At 33.6% G+C, this 20,216-nt stretch overlaps 1 protein-coding gene across 2 annotated transcripts; it reads left to right on the top strand.

Moving 5' to 3' along the window:
- Positions 1–14,676: 14,676 nt before the first annotated feature.
- Positions 14,677–19,943, top strand: PPK1 (putative protein kinase 1). 2 transcript variants are annotated; one of them, XM_078299262.1, is made up of 6 exons: positions 14,677–14,996; positions 15,375–15,749; positions 15,878–16,515; positions 17,503–17,697; positions 18,460–18,621; positions 18,989–19,943. In XM_078299262.1, exons 1-6 carry the CDS (start codon positions 14,807–14,809, stop codon positions 19,496–19,498), a joined length of 2,070 nt encoding a protein of 689 aa, XP_078155388.1. In that variant the 5' UTR covers positions 14,677–14,806; the 3' UTR covers positions 19,499–19,943. The 2 variants fall into 2 exon arrangements, with proteins under 2 accessions (XP_078155388.1, XP_078155387.1); XM_078299261.1 differs by having other exon boundaries at positions 15,369–15,749.
- The last annotated feature ends 273 nt before the right edge of the window (positions 19,944–20,216 follow it).

Below are 20,216 nucleotides of genomic sequence, written 5' to 3'. Positions count from 1 at the left end.
TGTCGAAAAAAACCGATCCGGTCAGTTTTTTGCCCGTACCCGACTCATACCCGGGCTCGGGCACGGGTACCCCGGGCGGCGGGCACGGGCGGGTAGGGTAGGGTATACCCTTAACAGATATAATTAATACTCTAGCTTTGGAGTAAGTACTACCGACGATTATGGGAGTGGCAATTTATATTAGTTGTGTGTAGTTGAGTTTTGTTTTTTTTCTAAATGAGTTGTAATTAACTGTATTGTTACCTTTCTGATAGCTACTATCAGAGTTTCACAAAATAAAGAAAAGAGCAACGAACTTTTTTGTCACCCATACAACTTGGGTTACTGTTAGATCCATTAGGAGTCATATTCAAAATCTTACCGAAGATATATGTCAGAGGTTTGTCTCATCAACCGCACTGAAATTTGTACGGAAATTTAACGTTATTCGTACTTTATCAGACTATGCTCTAAATCAGATTTCAGTTGCTCTCTGAAATAACGATCCGGGATATAAAGAATGCTATCAAGCCCCTAATTCCGGCTTTTTGATTGGCATCAAATCATGCAATGCATCTCAAATGTGTACGACAAATTTGCAAATCTATTTCCAGATCCTGGGGAGATTGGATTATAGATTTTGTCTTATTTCTGGTTCGGCATTGCTTGCATGACTCGACCTGAAATGCTGTATTGTTTGCGAGTTCATCGGACCTACTTTGGTTCGATGGGTGTAGTGACCATTAGATTGCATTAAGATTCATGAGCTCCATATTAAAATCTGTGCGAGTCTGTATCAATTTCCGTGCATACCTATCTTAATACTAATCGTATGATGTTAGAGCTAATTGAACTTAAAAGTAAATCCAATGTCCATTGTACCTACAATTATCTCATTGTTTGTAAGTCCCGTCAATTTCATATAAAGGACAACATACTGTTTAATTAATTCAAACTATTTTTAAAAGTAGAGAAAACTATATAGCCACATGTTGATGTTCCTTCTTATAATGGAACCAACCAATTATTATTTTTGCTTAACTTAATTTTTCTTGTCTCTAGAATTAGTTAAATTTGACTTAATTAAAAAATAATAATCACCACTTCATTTCACTAGAAACTGAAGAAATTGGCGGTGTTGTCCATCAATATATTTCTGTGTTTTGTAAAAGATCATAATGTCCTTTAAACCATCACAATTTAGATTAAAAAAAAAACCAAAAAATATTAAAAAGGTTGTGTAGAAAGGAAATTATTATAACACTAAATTATGTCTCTGAGTAATATTAGTTGTGTGATTTTTTTGCTGTAATTTAGTTATGTGATTCAATGCACTCATCAATTGAATACCTAAAATTCTCTTACCACAAACAAAAAAAAAAAACAATGAGGCACCGACCATATTAATTTTGTGAGCTTTGCAAAGATTCAAATTTCATCATTGAGTATAATGCAGCACTTCGGAACTTGCTGATAAGTTAATTTAATTATTGCCCTTTGCTTACCTAAAATTTTGGAGGTCAAAAGGTTCCGCTCTCAATTAATTCCTTATGAATGCATGTTCCTTTTTTTTATTTTACCAATAGTGCACAATAAAACATTCACTTGGACCACATATACCAAGTACCAAGTGGGAAACAAAACAAGAAAAAAGATGGTATAGTACAATAGAGAGGTCCAATTAATATTCTTCTTTGATCAAATTAATTAATTAGGACACAAAAATTGGAGAAAAGGACTGGAGAGCAAATAGAAAAGGTGGCTTACAATGTAAGATATATTTACTTTGAACTTTGGCATACTAATTAAGAATGATTAGCTTGACATATATAGTGATGTTGACCTAGCTAATTCTATTAGTACGCTAATTAATTGGCTGATTAAAAGAGAATGAGAATATGCGGTTTGAAAATTTTCGTTTCATCATTGCAACTCTATATTTTTAATCTCTTATAGTCTTATTATTATTAAAACTCCCGGTACGTCATTTGTTACTAATTGCTTTCTTTAAAAGAGCTCTTCTGATCTCTTTTATATACATGGAACTGGAGGGTGCCTTAATTTGTACTACATTCTTTTCGTTCTTTTTATTTAATTTTCCTTTTAGTAGTAATATTAATTTGCAACACAGTGCATGCATGTTTACTAAAAGCAGTAAATAAATGGTGCTAATAAAAAAGATATGTTATCGTAGCTTTTTTTACTTTTAAATAATATTTATTGGCATATATACTTGTTAGAAAATAAGTAGAACGGACGTCTCCAATTGATTTGAAACGGAGAGGAAATTGATCCTATGGGAATGGTTATAGGCAGTTAATTAAAGCCGAAAGACAAATAAAGATGTACCTAAAGTCCTAAACAAGTGTGCAAGAATACAGAATCAAAGTACTTTTGGTTTAGTGTTACCTTTTCATCTGCAATAGAAAATTCATATATATTAAACAGTTTGTCTAACAAATAACAAAAGAAAATTGAGGGAATTACATGAAGAGTTGAAGCATTTCAAGTGGTCCATCTTTGCTTTTTTCCATTTGTGTATATATATTTTTTCTCCTGCACTCTATTGCTATTTAATCTTTCTTGTTCTTTTCATTAGTTTTAATTAGTAAAACACAAACTATTATGCGGTGCACATTTAAGATCAATGCTGACTTAATTGGTTTCCATCTAAGAGAGGGTGACAGGGGGAATCATGGCATCATGGAGGTCTCTCTCTCTAGTGTAGGTTTTTCACATCGTTGTGTCACTGAGATTTTTGGTTTCTTCTTGTACCAAAAATGGTGCAAACATAATCCTAAGGATAGATCACCGACTGACTCACTGTCTGGTCATGCAGTCATGCTTTTAGCTAAATTAAACCAAGTCAGAGACAAATCATGCTCCTAAAGAGGCTAAAAACCTAGAATGATTATGTCACGGTTTGCACTGATGCATCGTGACATCCATATGTCAGGACTAATGGGAATTGTTGCCAAAATAATGTAAACTACTTTTTTACATTTTCAGCGCACAGCCCTCCTTTATTTATCAATTTATTTATTTATTTACATTATTTTTTATGAGTATTTATTTACATTATTGTTGCTGATATATTTTAAACTATGGACTGAGGACTGAGGTCATGGTACTAAGCACCATAGCCACATTCGTAATTATTTTTTTTTTCTTTTTCGCGAACTTAAAGCACCATAATGTACTTCGATGTACATTATAAAGCACCATGGCCTCATCCGTAATATCTTTTTTCTCTCTCTTTTTTCACAAACTTAATGTGAATCAATAACAAAAAAAAATTGTCGAGGGATATTGACAAATTATAGATCTAAATGTTTTGGTCCGGACATAGGAGAGTTTCGATAGATATCAGATCAAATTCAATCTGATACTCGGTCTAAATCATTTGATATGCGTCGAGATTTGAATCCACTGCACAGTTTAGATTTGTGTGAATCTAAATTCATCAGCACGGATCTCAACACATATCAACAGGTATTATTGGGCATTGAAAACATACCCCCATCAAAGACGGATCTAAGAAGATCTAATTAATGAAGGTCAATTGACCGCCATTTAATTTTAAAAACTTTATATTTATGTTTAATTTTATATATAATTTAACGTAAAATATTATAGTATGGTAAAATTGATCCCATTTTCGTTAATTTTTTTTATATATAATTAACTTTTATAGTTCAAATTTTGTTTATATAATTGATCACATATGTATTTGAACTCTATTATTTGAAAATCTGACCCCATTCATGTGCCCCCACCCTCTACAAGTCCCACCCCCTCCTCTCCTTTCGGTCATAACCCAAAAGGTATTGTCATCATGAATGAATATGTTATACTTCGAACAGAGGACGCTAGCTTCCAATTAGTTTGACGGTTCAATCTCTACCTCTCATGAATCTATTGTCTAAACACTCTGTGTTAACTTTTTGTGTACTCTGATATACACACTTATTTCCTAATACATACCTAAATTAACACTCAATAAAAATAACACATAGCTAATAAACTAATTTAAATTACAGAAGAAAAAAATAGTTAAATATAATCAATCACAACACGTTAATTAATTTAATCACAATATGATCACAGGATAACTAACATGATGTGATGTGATGTCGTTTTTGACATGAAAAATTGTCTTGATCACTATACACATAATACTTAACCAAAGTTACAACATATTTATTCCCGACACAACATAATACAAATATACAACACAAATTTACTTCCTGCCTCGTTGATATAATATATAAGATTATTATTATGCTGGGACGTCGACAACTCCTTTTAAAAGTTGAGAGGAGAATACTTTTGGCAGTGACATCAAGTTTATCCCAAAAATAAGACAGAAAAATATAATATATATATATATATAGAAAGCGATATATTATTCTGTATTCTTTACAGAGATGTTGTTGTTTTTATACAAAAGCAGACCGAGCAAGCATGGTTCCAGGAATTCTTGCTTTTGCCATGCAAGCATGGCGAAAAAATAAAGTTATGATCGTTTGCTTTCTTGTAACTTGAAGATTCTCTAACCATGTGTAAAAGGTTTTCCGGGCAACACAGAAAAAAAAAACAAAAAAGAAAAAAAAAAGAACGATGTCTATGATTTCATGTTGTTTAATTGACAAAAATACCATGCATATCATTATAGGGGTGAAAACGGATCGGATAGTGGTAAACCATATTCTTATTCAGTTTTATTTTTGGGATAGATATTAAACTAGATATGGATCGGATATTTATTTAAAAAAATACGAAAGTTCATAATATTTATCTAATTATAGTGATAAAAAAAACTTTTCTCCATCAAAAATCATATTCGTATCAGTTCAGATATTCGGATATATCCGTATCTAATTTTCGAATACGAATCCGGATCACCCCTCATAACATGCCAAAATCGGATGGTTTAATTTCATCTTGTCTTTTCTGCTCAAATAATGAGTGAGTTTCCTCCACAATCAACTTAACCTTAATTATTATTTTAAAAAAAACAATTTCCAAAATTATAGAGTTAATTACTATCAGTATTTTCATAAAAAAAAAATAACTTTCAATTTCTTCCGTCATTTTTATATTAAATTTAAATTTCTTTCATCATTTTTCATTTAATCAATTATTAACTTTTCATTAAATACTGAATTAACTATTTTTCATCCTCTAATATACAATCTAAATCTCCCTCGAGCCCCCATACATATAAAAAGATCATAACACAACGGATGGCCTTTTTATTTTATTTTATTCATTTTACTCTATAGTCCTTATGTGAACAATTTTTTCCATTCTTTTAGAAACATAAAAATCAGTGTACCACGCCACAGAAAATTCATATCCTCAGGAGAATTGGAAAAAATTTCAGTTTCTTTAAAACCCTTTTAAGTGCCACTCTTCTTTCTTCTTATTGGAAAAAAATTAGTTCTCCTTTGAGTTTGTCCTAGCTATCAGACTACTCGGAGGGGCGAATACATGATTTCTGTCAGAGGGGACAAAAATCGGGTTCAAACCCATTAACTAATCAGGTACTATATAAAAAAACAATCAACATAACAATTTACCTACTATAAATTTTGGAAATGTAAATTCTAGAATTAATGTATTAATTAGTGTCGTAGCAATATTTCATTTACAATTTATTCTTCTTAAATTTATTAGTTAGATAGGAAGTGAAGCTAATAATTCCGAATTTTTTTCATATAACGAATTATATAGATTAGTACACTTTGACCCAAAAAATTGTATAGTTTATGTACATTTTTTATTTCAAAACTCGTTAGCTTTAACTGATACTACTTGGTAAAAGGTCTCTTAGGGCGTGTTCGGCCGACAAATGGGAATGGGCGCGGGCGCGGGATTTGAACTGAAAAACACTGTTCCCGTGGGAAAAAAAAAATTCAGTTGAACTGAATTTTTTTTTTCCCACGTGAATAGTGTTCGGGCCGAACACGCCCTTAAAGTCCGGCCCATAACTCATAAGAAAAATGAAAGTTACTTTCGGCTGGCTTCCTTCCTCTTTTATTTCTTCAATTCTTCTCCACTCACTACAATGGTTTCAAGAAAGAGCAAGATCATTTTCGGAGGGAAGGAGAGCAAAATAGAATCATACTTGTTTTTTTTCTATTAAATTTTAAAATTCATAGGAGCAGTTGCGCCTCCCCCTGAGCCAACGTGAGTCTGCCCTTAACTATTCGAGGATATAATTGGCTGGTACTAATGGAACCGAAACCTTTAAGATATTATAAAGGAACTAGACAAAAATTATGATTTTTCAATGAAATCGAAATATGAATACAATTCATCTAATATTTTATATTATTTTATGATAATTTCTATTAATAAATATTTATGAGAAATATTGGCCGGGAATATATAAACTAATAATATCAGTGTTTATATTGAAAGGATGAATCTGGCTGGCTCAGGTTAGGAGAATTTTTTTTAGAAATCATAAATAAAAAAACAAATTATCAAACTAATTTTATTGTTTTGTTTTTAAAAAATCATAAGAATGAGATGCCATTTCGGTCTCATATATATATATAGAGAGAGAGAGAGAGAGAGAGATGGGCTATGGTGCATTGCAATGCATGAACCCCCTTATGCATTGCACTATAATCACAGATTTAAAGTCCAAACGACCGATCCGAACCCTTATCAGTGTTTAATCCATATTGAAATGTGCTTGGAGACCAAATTTTACATTTTTTGAAATTTTTTTACTATTTATTAAGCCACTTTGAAAATTGCTGATCCGGTGGTTGAGAAATTTTTACTGTTTTTTACTGTTCACCCGGATTTTCAGATTTTCAAAAATGCTTAATAAATAGTAAAAAATTTCCAAAAAATGTAAAATTTAGTCTCCAAGCACATTTCAATATGGATTAAACATCTAACGGTTCGGATCGGTTGTTTGGACTTTCAAAATGAAAATACGGCGTGAAGTATAAACGCGTATACACCGCGTCTCACCCAAGTCCATCTCTATATATGTATATATATTTTTGGACTGAAATGGCAATTCGGTCCGAGTTATTTTCACATATTTCGAGAAAAAATACATTGAAAAATTGTGAAAATATCTCGGACCGAATTACCATTTCGGTCCCGAAAAAAGAAAATTTTGGATTGAAATGACATTTCATTTCTTATGATTTTTGTAAAAAAAAAAATATATATATATATATATATTATGTTAGTTTTATAAAAATCTTTTTTTAAATTATGGTTTATAAAAAAAATTCATCTAGGAATAACAAAACAACAATTTAATGTCTCTAGAAGTTGATCTTATCTTGGTCAAAGGCAACCTGTCTCGTACAATCATCCCGGGGACCTTCCCAGTTAACAAATTTGTTCAATCATCAAGTCATCAACTTATCATATGTGCACGGATATTATATATAAAAACATAAGGCCCGTTCTTTGTTTCATTTGTTATATATATCATTAATTTCCTTGCATTATTGCGGTTGTCGCAAACCCTGCATCGCGAAATACTACGCAGCGGAAATTGTTTCTATGGCAATGCCAATGCATATTGCATTGGTAGGGTACCTCATCAGTAGGCGTGGCAAAAATATTCGTAGTTTGTGATTTGATTTGAGTTTAATTCGATTCGAAATTAGTTCGTTCTAAAACAAATTAAATCAGTTCGGTTCGAATCTTATTCAAGTTAAACTCAAATTAGATATAATTCGTTCAAAATTGATTTGCGAACTATTATAGGTTCGAACATCAAATAATACAACTAATGTATTCAACCATTAATCTTTAATAATTCAGGAATCAAACTTATATCACAACTCAAAATTGTTAATATAATGGTAACTTATAATAGAAAAATGTTTCAGCAGCGTAACAAATTAACAATGGAATAAGTTTCATTTGACTAGGTCCATGACGTGATTTTAATTAATCCAGCAGCGTAAAAAGTAAGAAAATATTGAACCGGCTCATAATCCATTAGTGTTAATTCGTGAAAGGTAAAAGAAAACCGTGTGAATTTTGTTCCACGAGAAGAAAACTAATGCATAAACTATCGGTATAACTATGGTTGCCAAAAATATTTGTAGTTCGTAATTCGATTGACTACGATTCAAAAAATTTGTAGTTCGCAATTAGTTCAATTTGAATCTTATTCAAATTCAAACTCAAACTGAGTAAGTTGAGTTTGATTCGGTTTGGTTCGTTTACAGCCCTACAGTCATCAGTCATCATAAACAGTGCGCAACTATTGAATTTCCGGACGTCTGATCTGACAGGAGGATTCTGCCTTTAATAAATATTAGTAAGGATTGATATCTGTATAATTTTATTAATATGATATACACATTTCGCTTTTTTTTTTTTTTTAAATGGCACAATAATTAAAATCTCCAAGGAGACTTGACAAAGAAAATGAAGGTACGCAATTACATATATAGAACATTACTAGAGAAGTGAAATCATGTACAGGCCACTTGAACATTTGTTATGCTATGAATTCATTGCGCATTAAAACGCTTATCTCACGGAACAATTTTTATCACCGACAGAATGAATTTTGATTTGTATTTTGTTTCGGTAAACATGAATTTAGGTAACTTGTTGGGTGGCAAGGCGTAGATGGTGCACTTATTTCTTCACGTGTACGGTCAGGGCAATATGGAGACAGCGATATCAGGATTTTTTAGGATAGAACTTAGAAGAGACATAGCAGATGTCATACTGGCTTGGATTATCCACGAAGCTACTCTTTGGGAAAGATTCTGTTAATTTTTAGTTCTCTTGAGAGTACGTTTGGGTGACACATAAATAGTACTAATTCAGGAATAACTGCTATTTCTGACGAACTATTCTCAGCTCAACACGTTTGGGTGAAAAAAATATATTATTTTCAACAAAAAAAAATAGCTTGAATTAACTGCTATTCTGTTATTTCTTTGAAATGTTGAGTTAGTAGCTCTTCCGAACCCAAAAATAATTGCTATTCCGAGCTATTCCTTATTTCATTCCTCCGTTGTTTCTATTCCTACTGAGCAGCAGTAGTCTTCTAGGGCTGTTGTGATACTAGCTAGAGCCTAGAGACTATCATGCATGCTGATGCTGCATGGTGCTTTGGCATGTGTTGTAGGAAACCTTGTTTAATTAATGCACATCTGGCAGCCTCTGTCCGACTTTCAAAAAAAAAAGAATTTACGTAACTTGTTAATTACTAGAAAATTAATCAAGAGTGAGTCTATGGTACTATGCATATCACGGGTTGTTACCGTGCTACGGCTCTATATTCGAGTTTTCAAATCCTAACGGTCAATCTGAACCGTTCATCTTGTTCTCCATACTAATATATGTTTGGAGACCAAATTTTATATTTTTTGAAATTTTTTCACTATTTTTTTAGATATTTAGAAAATCACTTGATCTGAAAATTCTGGACCATCTAAAAACAGTGATTTTCAATAAATCTAAAAAAAATAGTAAAAAAATTTCAAAAAATATAAAATTTGGTCTCCAAACACATATTAATATGGAGAACAAGATGAACGGTTCGGATCGACCGTTAGGATTTGAAAACTCGAATATAGAGCCGTAGCACGGTGCCAAATCGTAATATGCATAGTACCATAGACTCACTCATTAATCAATGGCAAAAAGTATCCAATCTATATTTGTTTCTTTTAGACACGTAAGATACAAATTCGGTAACATTACCCATTATAATATATAATAACTGGTGCATGATTTACCAATATAAAAAAAAAAAAAAGCAAAATTATAGATAAATGTAAATATTTATACAAAATATTAATACTGCTTAAAGATTAATACGTCATTGATCGAGCAAATTAAAAAAATAAATTATTTTATTTTATATGCATGTAACTTTTCATGCAAAATTTGGCCAGTTTCTTGCAAATTGTTTTTACAAAAAAAATCCATTAGGAATTCTTTTTGTTATTATAATTAATTTAAACAAAATAGTAAACAAATAATACCTCAATATTATACTTTCAATGAATCAAAATTTTGTTATTTTCTTCTCAAGATTTCTGGGAGAGGATATATTCTGAAATATTTAAGTCATTCTATTTTTTTTATTATGTTTTTAAATTGTAAGTTGTAACTTATCCCCTTGGATGACAGAGCAGAGATATTAAATTGGAAGCCGTACGCGTGGAATGGAGCACACCAGATATTTGTTTGATGAAATTTGTACAGCTGGAGGGTCTTTTGCGTTAACCCATATCAAACATTATTGCGAAGAAGTTAAGGGCCGTTCGGCAGCTCAGTAGGGAATAGGAATGGATCTGGAAATCAAAAATTTTGAACTGAATTTTACTGTTCACGGTGGGAATAAAAACTTAGCTCTGAGCAAATTTTTTTTTCCCACGGTGAACAGTAGGGAGCCGAACGGGCCCTAATTGAAAACTTTTGCTGTTATTTGAATTTAAGAAGGGTTAAAGGTGTTTTTGTATTTAACTCAAAAGTCAAAAGATTCTTATATGAGGACATTTTCCCAATAATTTATTAAATAATCAAAGCAATTTTCAAAAGAAGAGGGTTACAAATTCCTCTATTTTTTCATTTTTTGTGTCTCTATTATGTCTTTATTTTTAAAATTTTAATAACTCAAAATGTTAAATTAAAATGTTAAAATAAAATCATAAAATATGACCTACATTATTTTCCATATGCAAGTATAAAATATTATAACATTTCAATTTTGTTTTGATTGTTGATTTTTCAACTTATTGATTCAAAATCAAAAAGTGAAAAAAAAATTATGTAAATACAGAAAAAAAAATAACATAGATCGCATCTGATAATTTCATTTTATCATACAAATTTTAGAATTTTATTATTAAAATTTATAAAAATAAAGACATAATGGAAAAAAAAAAAAACAAGATATTTAAACCCGACCTCCTCTTTTCAAAATTGAATATTTTGATATGCCGGATTATATAGGAAACAAAATAGTAAAGTTTATGGCAAATAATTTTCTTTGTATCGTTTGATTTTAGTAAAAATTATTATATTGTCAGATCTTGTTGTCAATACTCCCATCTCCTAATTTTCCTTCGCTGTGTTTTATTTTCTTTGGTTTCACCAGAAAATAAAAGAAAGCTCTCAATTGGTATGACCCAGATAAGAAAATATAATATGTGCTAATAATAATATCAAACTCCTAGCAGTTCCTTTGCAATTCACAACGTTTAATACATGTAACGGGTCACAATCATATTAAATGGATGACTCGCCAAATAAATCAATAAATAGTTACAGTAAAAAAAAATAAATAGTTGTAGTTAAAAAAACCATAATATTGGCATCAATGGATTTGCCCGTCTCAATAACCGTCAAAAATATACATCGCTATTTCATTCTTTCTGATGCCATTCCTTTCAGTCAACAAGAAAATAAAATCTTGAGAAAATTTAATGACTGAAATTTATTTGCAGTATTTATTTAAAAAATATTTCATATTTTTGCTCATCAAACACCGGAGCCAAAGAATTTGGAAACAGAACATCCCAAAACAAAATATTACATATATGGCAAGGAAACAAGAATGGTGTTTTTAAAAGTATAATTGAAAGGCAACGTGTGTCCCTTATTAGCTGTCTATTTGATAAAATATTGAGGTGGATAATAACATATAAATGCAGGACATGGGCATGCAGTTAGGCTCAACCTCCTCATCCATTTGGATCGATCATTTCTCAAACATTGTCTCAATTCATTCCAACCAAATTATAAAAGTAAAATATCCTCAACGAATCTCTTTTTTCTTCTTAGTTATGAGGAAAATACAGGCTGTACTTGGTACAAGTACTTCCCTCTTTGGTAGATTTTTCTTTTCTTTTTTGAATAATTAAGATAGCCCATAAATCTCTCATCATGAAGAAATAGAAGTCTGATTTCTATATATTGTGATATATTAGTGAAGTGTTTACTAAAACTTGAATTTAAAATGCATAATAGTTTATCACTTGAGCTGTTTATTAGGGAATAGAATCGCTGACTCGGCGCAATGACGCAAGCCTCGTCTTTCTAAACTTGTACTGGAACCTTTAATAAAAAAAATGGTCCATTTCACCAAAGGTCAAATTTTATCACGAATTGGTCATTTAAATTTAATTTGTTCTAATCAAGTCACTAAATTTTTTATTTGTTCCAATCAAGTTACTTTATAACTTTTTCGTCCAAAATACTGACGGAATATTCTCATTCCGTCATATTTTGAATAGAATATGCTCGTTCCGTTAGTATTTTGAATAGAACGAGCATATTTCATTAGTATTTTGGACAGAATAGGCATATTCTATTAGCATCTTGGTCAGAAAAATTATAGAATAACTTGATTGAGACATAAAAAGTTCAATGAGTTGATTGGGACAAATCAAATTTAAGTGATGACAAATAACAAAATTTAGTGACCTTCAGCAAAATTTAGCGCAAAAAAAATATATTGTCACTTGAGCTACTAATCAGATTCCTCTATTACAGATTCATCTTCATCGGACGATTTTGATCGAAGTAGTATATGATATTGTGTGTCCCAATTTCAAGGAAAATATTACTTTCAAAAATGGGATTTTGTCTGGTGTTCCACGGACGGAAATAAATCTGCTGTGATTTTAAAGGGATCTTATTATTTCAAATCTATCCATTTATCTGTCTAGAGATCCATGTATAAAAAATAAGTGTCATAGAAATTTGTACATTCCAAAAAGTGAAAGGTTAGATTTGATATCATAGGTCCTGCGATCCCTTTAAAATCACACTTTATTCATTAACAAAGCAGCCCTGCCAGAAAAAAAAATCATAAATTTAATGGATTGTCTCGCAGATCTTGGCGTATTTGTTTGCCACAGAGATAAATTAAGAGGCGAAGGAAGCCCAAGTCCCCAGATTTTAGAGTGCGATAAAAGACACTTTACTATCTGTTTCTAAAAGGACTCTGTATCTCAAATTTTGACAGTTCAGATTCCATAACGGGAGGCCCATATGTAAAGCCCATCTCAAAATATTCAGATTTGAAGATGTTTCAAGTTTTCAACTGAAACTTTTTCGAATTTTCTTAATATGAATATTTTTATTTTAATCTATCAGGTCAACTAGTTGTCTAATGATAAGCACCAACCAATTTCATGTTAAATTATGTAGCGATTTCTATGGTTATATCATTTAATATCACATCATATTACTTAGTTATTTATTTCTATATTTATGTTATTGGTTTGTACACTACTCAAATCTCACAATATGAAAATGATTCTGGCATGGAGGCCCAAAGAAAAGAGAAGCGATTTCCTTGTGGTTGTGAATCAGGGTCCGGATCCCCTAAAGCAACCAATTTTGGGATGCCCATTTTTACAGCACCAATTCCTTGGTATACAGCACAATATAAATTTTGGGACGAAAATACTCCTGCACCAATTCTTTGGTTTTTCGAAAGAGCTGTGCTGTGAAAATAAGGACAGGGGTATTTTCGTCCCAAAATTTGTATTGTGCTGTATATCAAGGAATTGGTGCTGTAAAAATGGACACTCCAATTTTGAGTTTGGATTCAGTCAGTCTAATCAGAATTCATATCAATTTGGTCCGAAATGAAACACACGGCCCTTTCAATTTTGAAATTTGGATCCGATACCAGACGAGAATTTTTTAGAATTAGACCGGATTATGACTTTGCACGAATCATAATGGAACCCCCACAGTCAAAGAAACACCAAATTGAGTAATGCCCGGCTAGGAGTTAATCTGGACCGTCTTGTTGTTGGAGCACATCAGACGGTCTGGATTCAAACTCAAAATTTAGGTCACTTTTTGAGAAAATCCAAAGCGATTAATTCTTTTAGACTGTGCTCCAGATGGATGGACGTAGAAGGAAAGAATGACAAATTCACCGTGCGGAGGTGAGAGCCCGCGAAATCAGGACTGACCAAACGAGTTCATCTGCTTCAAAAGGGGATAATTAGAGAGGGAGCAGAGAAAAACGAAAGAGAACGAGTACTATTCGGACTAGAGCATCACATTAATTTTGACAAAATCTGTCACGAGAGTGTAGGTTTTACTGTTTGAAAAATAGATTTTCACATTCCCAATGAACGTTTCCTTCCTTATCTTTAACAGTTTATTTCTTTATTCTGAAGCACACCCTTAACGGATTTTTTTTTAAATAGAAATCATTTTAAATCTTTCACCAGAACCAACACGCTATGATGGAATTTTAGAAAAATAGCCTCCACCGATCCTCGGTGGAGCCATTTTCTCACCAAATACTAATTTAAATACTTAATAACTTGTGCAGTTTTTAGAAAAATTACTCTACCGATCCCTAGGATCGGTGTAGGTTTTTATTTTCTTGTTCTACCAAGGATCGGTAGAGACTATTTTTTCTAAAAAATCCGCACATCGTGGTTATTCTGTTGAAAGATTTAAAAGAAATTATATTTAAAAAAAAAAATCCCCTTAACGTCCCTCCAATTGATTACAGATTCAGATAATACTGTGCACTTATGTGCAACAGATCTTCCAGGTTCTCCGACTTGTAGTTGTATCTGGAATGAACGGACTTGATCTCATCTTAATTACTTTTACTGTACTACGGTGTTCATATTTAGCGGATACTCGCGAGTCGCGAGATAAAAAGGGTACTTTCGTAATTTCGTTTTCTCCCAACTCGGTCTTGTCGGAGACTCTTCTCCTTGAACGGCCCTTGAGCGGGCTTTTCAAATCCCAATTCGCAGCACAGTGGCACTGTCGTAATTTTCACGCTTTGAGGTGACCGCAATGCATTGGAGCTCAGTCGCCGCTAATGGAAACGAAGTCTGACCTTCCTCCGGCGACCATCGCCCCGCCCTCAGTTTCCGCCTCCTGTCGTTCGATCGTTTCCGGCGATCCCAACTTGACCTCGGCCTCCACCTCCTCCAATTCCTCTACGTCTCTCTCCCCCTCTGATCCCTTTCGCCACTTACACGCTGCTCTCAAGCGTCACAAACCCACTGGTTAGTAGTAGTATCCATTTTGATTCATTTGTGGAGCTCCTTCTTCACCTCCTTTGTCACTAATTTGTACAAATGACAGCCTAGGGTTTATAATCATTTGCTCAATTTGTATGGTTATCAGTTATCACAGGGTTTCCTTTTTGAGGAACCAAAATCAGTTATCATTTCTAGGGTTTAGAGTCAGTTAGTCTTATCAGTGTGTTTGTTGGAAATTGACTGTAAGTCCCTAGTTAAACTAGAAATTAAATTGCTTAGTTATCAGTTTCATCTGTTTTGAGCTTTTTCAGTGAAAGGTGAGACTGAAATCCATGTACATTGTGAGAAAACATTATTCAATTCAATATATAATAGTGATGCATATTATTTCTGAAGTGTCAGGTACAATGCAATCAAATTTACCAAGGGCGAGGCGCGTGGTGGTTTCTCGACCGTCAAAAGTTACCACTTCAAAACCTTCTGTTACCACGAAAACCCAAGATACAGTGACATCTCGCCTGAAAGATAAGAAGCTGTCTAATTTGGTTCCCACTGCCCCAAATAGAAAAGCAGGGATCAGACAGGAAGATGTTTCTTTGACCAAAGCTCCAGATAAAGAAACTAAGCCTCAGTGTGTGGGTGACGAGATGTTGGTTGACTCTGATACAATCGAAAACAAAACAGATGTTGGTGACTCCAGATTGGTTTCCCCACATGTCTCGTTTAATGATTGTTTTAAGAAAGATCCGGTTTATTTAGTTGATGATGCACCTCGGAGTATGTATTATTCATACCTATTTGTTCATTTGCTGATTTATTTATCAATGTCCTTGTAGTTGTTAAATTGCGAAGCTTCTTCATATATCTAGTGTATATATCATTAATATATTTATTCATTAATGCAGGTAATATACCAAAGCCTAATGCTGAAAAGCGAGTAGACAACATGTCCTCGAACATGCACTCCCTTGCATTGTCAGGAAGAGGAGATCCAAATCAGAAATCCCCGAATCTAATGACAAAAATTGAGGCTTCTATCCCAACCCCAAAACAGGAAGAACATACCCAAATTCAAAACAATAGCCAAATCAACCCAGCAACCCAATGCTCAGCCATGCACTCCTCTTGCATCACGAAAGTATCTGTCCATCCAGGACAATCCTGTCAAAACAGCATAGTGAATTCAGAAAACATTCCTGATGGCAGCAAGGAGACAAAACAAGTCTCCATACCATCTCAAGTGCCAATAACCGAAAAAGGGGACAAGAAAAGGGAGAAAGAAAAGGCCTCGAAGAAAAAGGGGTATGACCCGGGTGTGTTTTCTAAGGTCAATGGTAAATTGTACCAGAAGCTTGGTAAAATTGGTTCAGGAGGCAGTAGTGAGGTGTACAAGGTTATATCCCTTGATTGTACCATATATGCCATGAAAAAGATCAAACTCAAGGGTCGGGATTATCCCACTGCACTTGGGTTTTACCAGGAGATCGAGTATTTAAATAGGCTCAAGGGGAAGAGCAACATCATACAACTCATAGATTATGAGGTATGACGTCTATTCCTAATAAGACATATACACCTCTTCTTTCAGTTTTTCTTTTGTTTCTTACATTAAAGAAAGCACCCTCCAAAAATTGGAGTACGTGCTTCATTAAAACCATTTAGAAGTAATACAATGTCTTAGTCATCCCTCTGATTCAATTGCAAAATTAGAAAGAAAGAAAGAAAACAGGAGTCAAAAGATCGAGCCATGGCCTCATCCCTGAGATTCTGTATATATGTTCCTAAAAGAAAAGAGAAAGAGCAACAATTCAATCCCCACCATGATTGTCTTTTCCACCAGAAAAGCACCATAGAATAAAAGACTATGCATCCAGCAATTATCATCAATCATTAATAACTAATAATACCTGAGAAAAGATCTAAATGGAAGGATGATATAAATTGTATTCTATAGCCACTAAAGTTCCTCCTGTACATCGATCTCTTCTGGTTCCCTATCTTCACTATGATCACATCTAACTATTCATAGTAGCCATATTATCAGGCTCATTAATCAAGACCGTTCCCTACTTTTTTGTTGAAGTTGCAAACCTCCGGCCAAAAAAGAGCCGACTGCTTTGTTAACAGTCCATCAGTGCAGTTGTCATCTGGGGGTTGAAAGAAGCAGAATTTCTTTAGGCACCGAATGCATACATCTTTATTTGTACCATAATTGTTCATTTCACTATTTTGCACGTTAAATTAGACACCATATTTGTCCTATTGTTTAGTTTACCATGGTGGATGGTGTCTGGGACTTGTCCTATTTTGGCCCCTTGTACAGTTACTACTCTGTTACTGATTTTCCAATAAGTTATAGAGTTTCCTTCCTGTAAGACTTTTCCAACCAAACAAAAATTTGTGCCGGCACAATATTCTGGTTAAATTACTATGTTAAAGCAACAATCAGAAGTGCATTAGAGTTGCTACATAATCATAATACAAGCATTACTGATATGATAATAGTTACTATACTTATTTTTGTTTACAGATTACAGATAAAAGTCTATTGCTTCAAGAAAGTTCAGTTAAAAAGAGAGAAGGAAGAATAAGAGAAGATCACTACATATACATGGTGCTAGAGTATGGAGAGATAGACCTCGCACATATGGTCTCCCAAAAATGGAGAGAATCAAATAAATCTACCATGTGCATAGATGAGAATTGGCTTAGGTTTTACTGGAAGGTAATTAATCTTGGACTCTTTTAGTTAGTTTTTTTTTTTTTTTGTGAGAATTATGTTTTCCTTCCTCAATTTTTGGTGTGACTATATGATATCACTTTTCCTTCAGGTTAACACTAAATGAAATATGTCAGCATCCTATTTGGTGGAGTTATAAATAATTTATTGGGTAAAAAGTGACACATCATCACCACAAAATGAAATATTGTACCTACCCTAACTGTGAAATTAGCATTTGCATATCTTTAATGCTCCCGATAATGGGTTCCCAAGGGCCCCAAACTAACCCTCCTTATCCTTCACTGTCTCTGTGAAGGAGCAGTTCATTCCCAACTCTTTAATTTGTTTTTACTATTATTAATTTGAGATTGAAGAAGGGGATTCCTGCTGTATTTTTATGTTTTCAAATTTAGATGGTTTAAATAGATGTCGCGCAGCATACTTTTTTAAGGTTTTGTTGGAGCATAAATGTGATTAGACACTGGAATTATTGTCTGTGCATACTTTCTGCAATACCAGTGTTGTAAATAACGATATGCGCTCGTCAGACGGACAGGGTATCGCCAAGCGATTAATCGGGAATAATCAGGAATAATTTGTCATAATTGAGAAGAATCGGTCAATTAGTTGGGAAAATCCGTGATGGTTTGGTCGCCACCAACGATTAATTGGCCTAAACGGTCGTTTTTACAACACTGTGCAATACCATCTTCATTGTGCAAAACTGAGAGAATAGTAACTCATTATAACTAATTTTTGGTGTAGCAAATGCTTGATGCAGTAAATACAATTCATGAAGAGAGGATAGTGCACTCGGATTTGAAGCCGGCCAATTTTTTACTGGTGCGTGGTGCCCTGAAGCTGATTGATTTTGGCATTGCTAAGGCCATCATGAATGATACCACTAACATACAGCGTGATGCACAGGTTTAAATCTGTTGGAATTTCTTTTCTTTTACTTGTTTATGTTTGTCAGCCTAAAACATGTTTTCACGATGAAGAAGGGAAAAGAAGAAACAAAATTAGGGATTCTAGTGCCATACTGGTACTTATACCTGATTGTGTGGTACACAAGCCACTCTTGAGCAGTAGACATGTACACAGTGCAGTTCTTTGGGAGCCATGGGTGTTTTGTAATATATTTGATGCATGGGACCCTATACTGTTAAAGGGTTAAGGGGAAGGGTTTACAGTTTACTGATAATTTTTTTAATCAGCACTGTTTAATAGTGATAAAACACTGCTTTGGCAAGTAATTTAACTCTCAGTATATTTTATTCATGCCTAAATAAAGGTTGGTACGCTCAACTACATGTCACCAGAAGCATTTCTATGCAACGAAGACGACGCAAATGGCAACACTATTAAATGCGGCCGTCCCTCTGACATATGGTCCCTTGGTTGCATCTTGTATCAAATGGTGTATGGTAAAACCCCATTTGCCGACTACAACACCTTCTGGGCCAAATTCAAAGTGGTCACCAATAGAAATCACCAGATATCATACCCACCAGTACCAAACCCTTGGCTTATTGACCTCATGAAACGGTGCTTGGCGTGGGACCGCAATGACAGGTGGCGCATTTCTCAGCTTTTGGAGCACCCGTTTCTGGTGCCTCCTGTTATCCCTCTTGAGGTTGCAAGTTCTCAACTGGGGTCAGTACTGGAGAAGATCAGGCTGTACTGGAACCATCCAGATGTTGCAAAATTGTTCTCTCAACTTGGTGAGGTGATTACTAAGGTTGAAGAGGAAGAGCAAGAGCAAAAAATTGTGCCAAATGTAGATACCAAGCAGAGAATGTAGGTGAGATCAGGTAAGTAGCTAGTCTTTTGTCTTGTACTAACCAGAAGCCTGCTGTACATATCTAGAATTTTCAGTGTTCCGGTCCCAAAGCAATTTCTGGTTTCCAAAACAGCTGTGATATTTTTGTATTTTTGTTAGCAGAATTTCCTTGTTTCAGCTGTACGTGAAATTACATGTGTTACATAGAAACTTCTAGATAGATCTTATCTGTGAGATGCGCGTCAACCAGCAGCGTGCTGTTTGCATAAAACATGGCATATTTTATTCTTAGCTTGGCATTATAGTTTCACCTTTTAGTGATAAGAAAGCCTTGCTGCACTGGGTAGACTAATTTGTTTCAGATTTCATCAATAGGAGACTGTTGCATCAGGAAATAAATAAGCTCAATTACTTTAGTTAGTTTTTCTATTGTTTCTCTTTGATTGTAAAATATTTTTCTGTAAAATCTTAATTTTCTGAACTGATCTATCAAAAGTATTGCATGTTTCTACCTGTGGAAATTCCCATGGCAAAGGGCTTGTACAACTGTATCATACCAGTCATTCCTACTGAAGCTGCAATATCAGTTTATCTGAACAATTATACAACCATTGAGTATAGTCACCCATAAAATCAGAGTGCTATTTACTATTGCTTTTTCACCCGTGATCAAAGAGTGAGTCTATGGTACTATGCATATTACGATTTGGCACCGTGCTACGGCTCTATATTCGAGTTT

Source organism: Carex rostrata, chromosome 3 (genome assembly GCF_964058835.1).
Source record: "Carex rostrata chromosome 3, lpCarRost1.2, whole genome shotgun sequence".
Taxonomy (NCBI): Eukaryota; Viridiplantae; Streptophyta; class Magnoliopsida; order Poales; family Cyperaceae; genus Carex; species Carex rostrata.
This window is presented reverse-complemented; position numbering and strand designations above follow the sequence as displayed.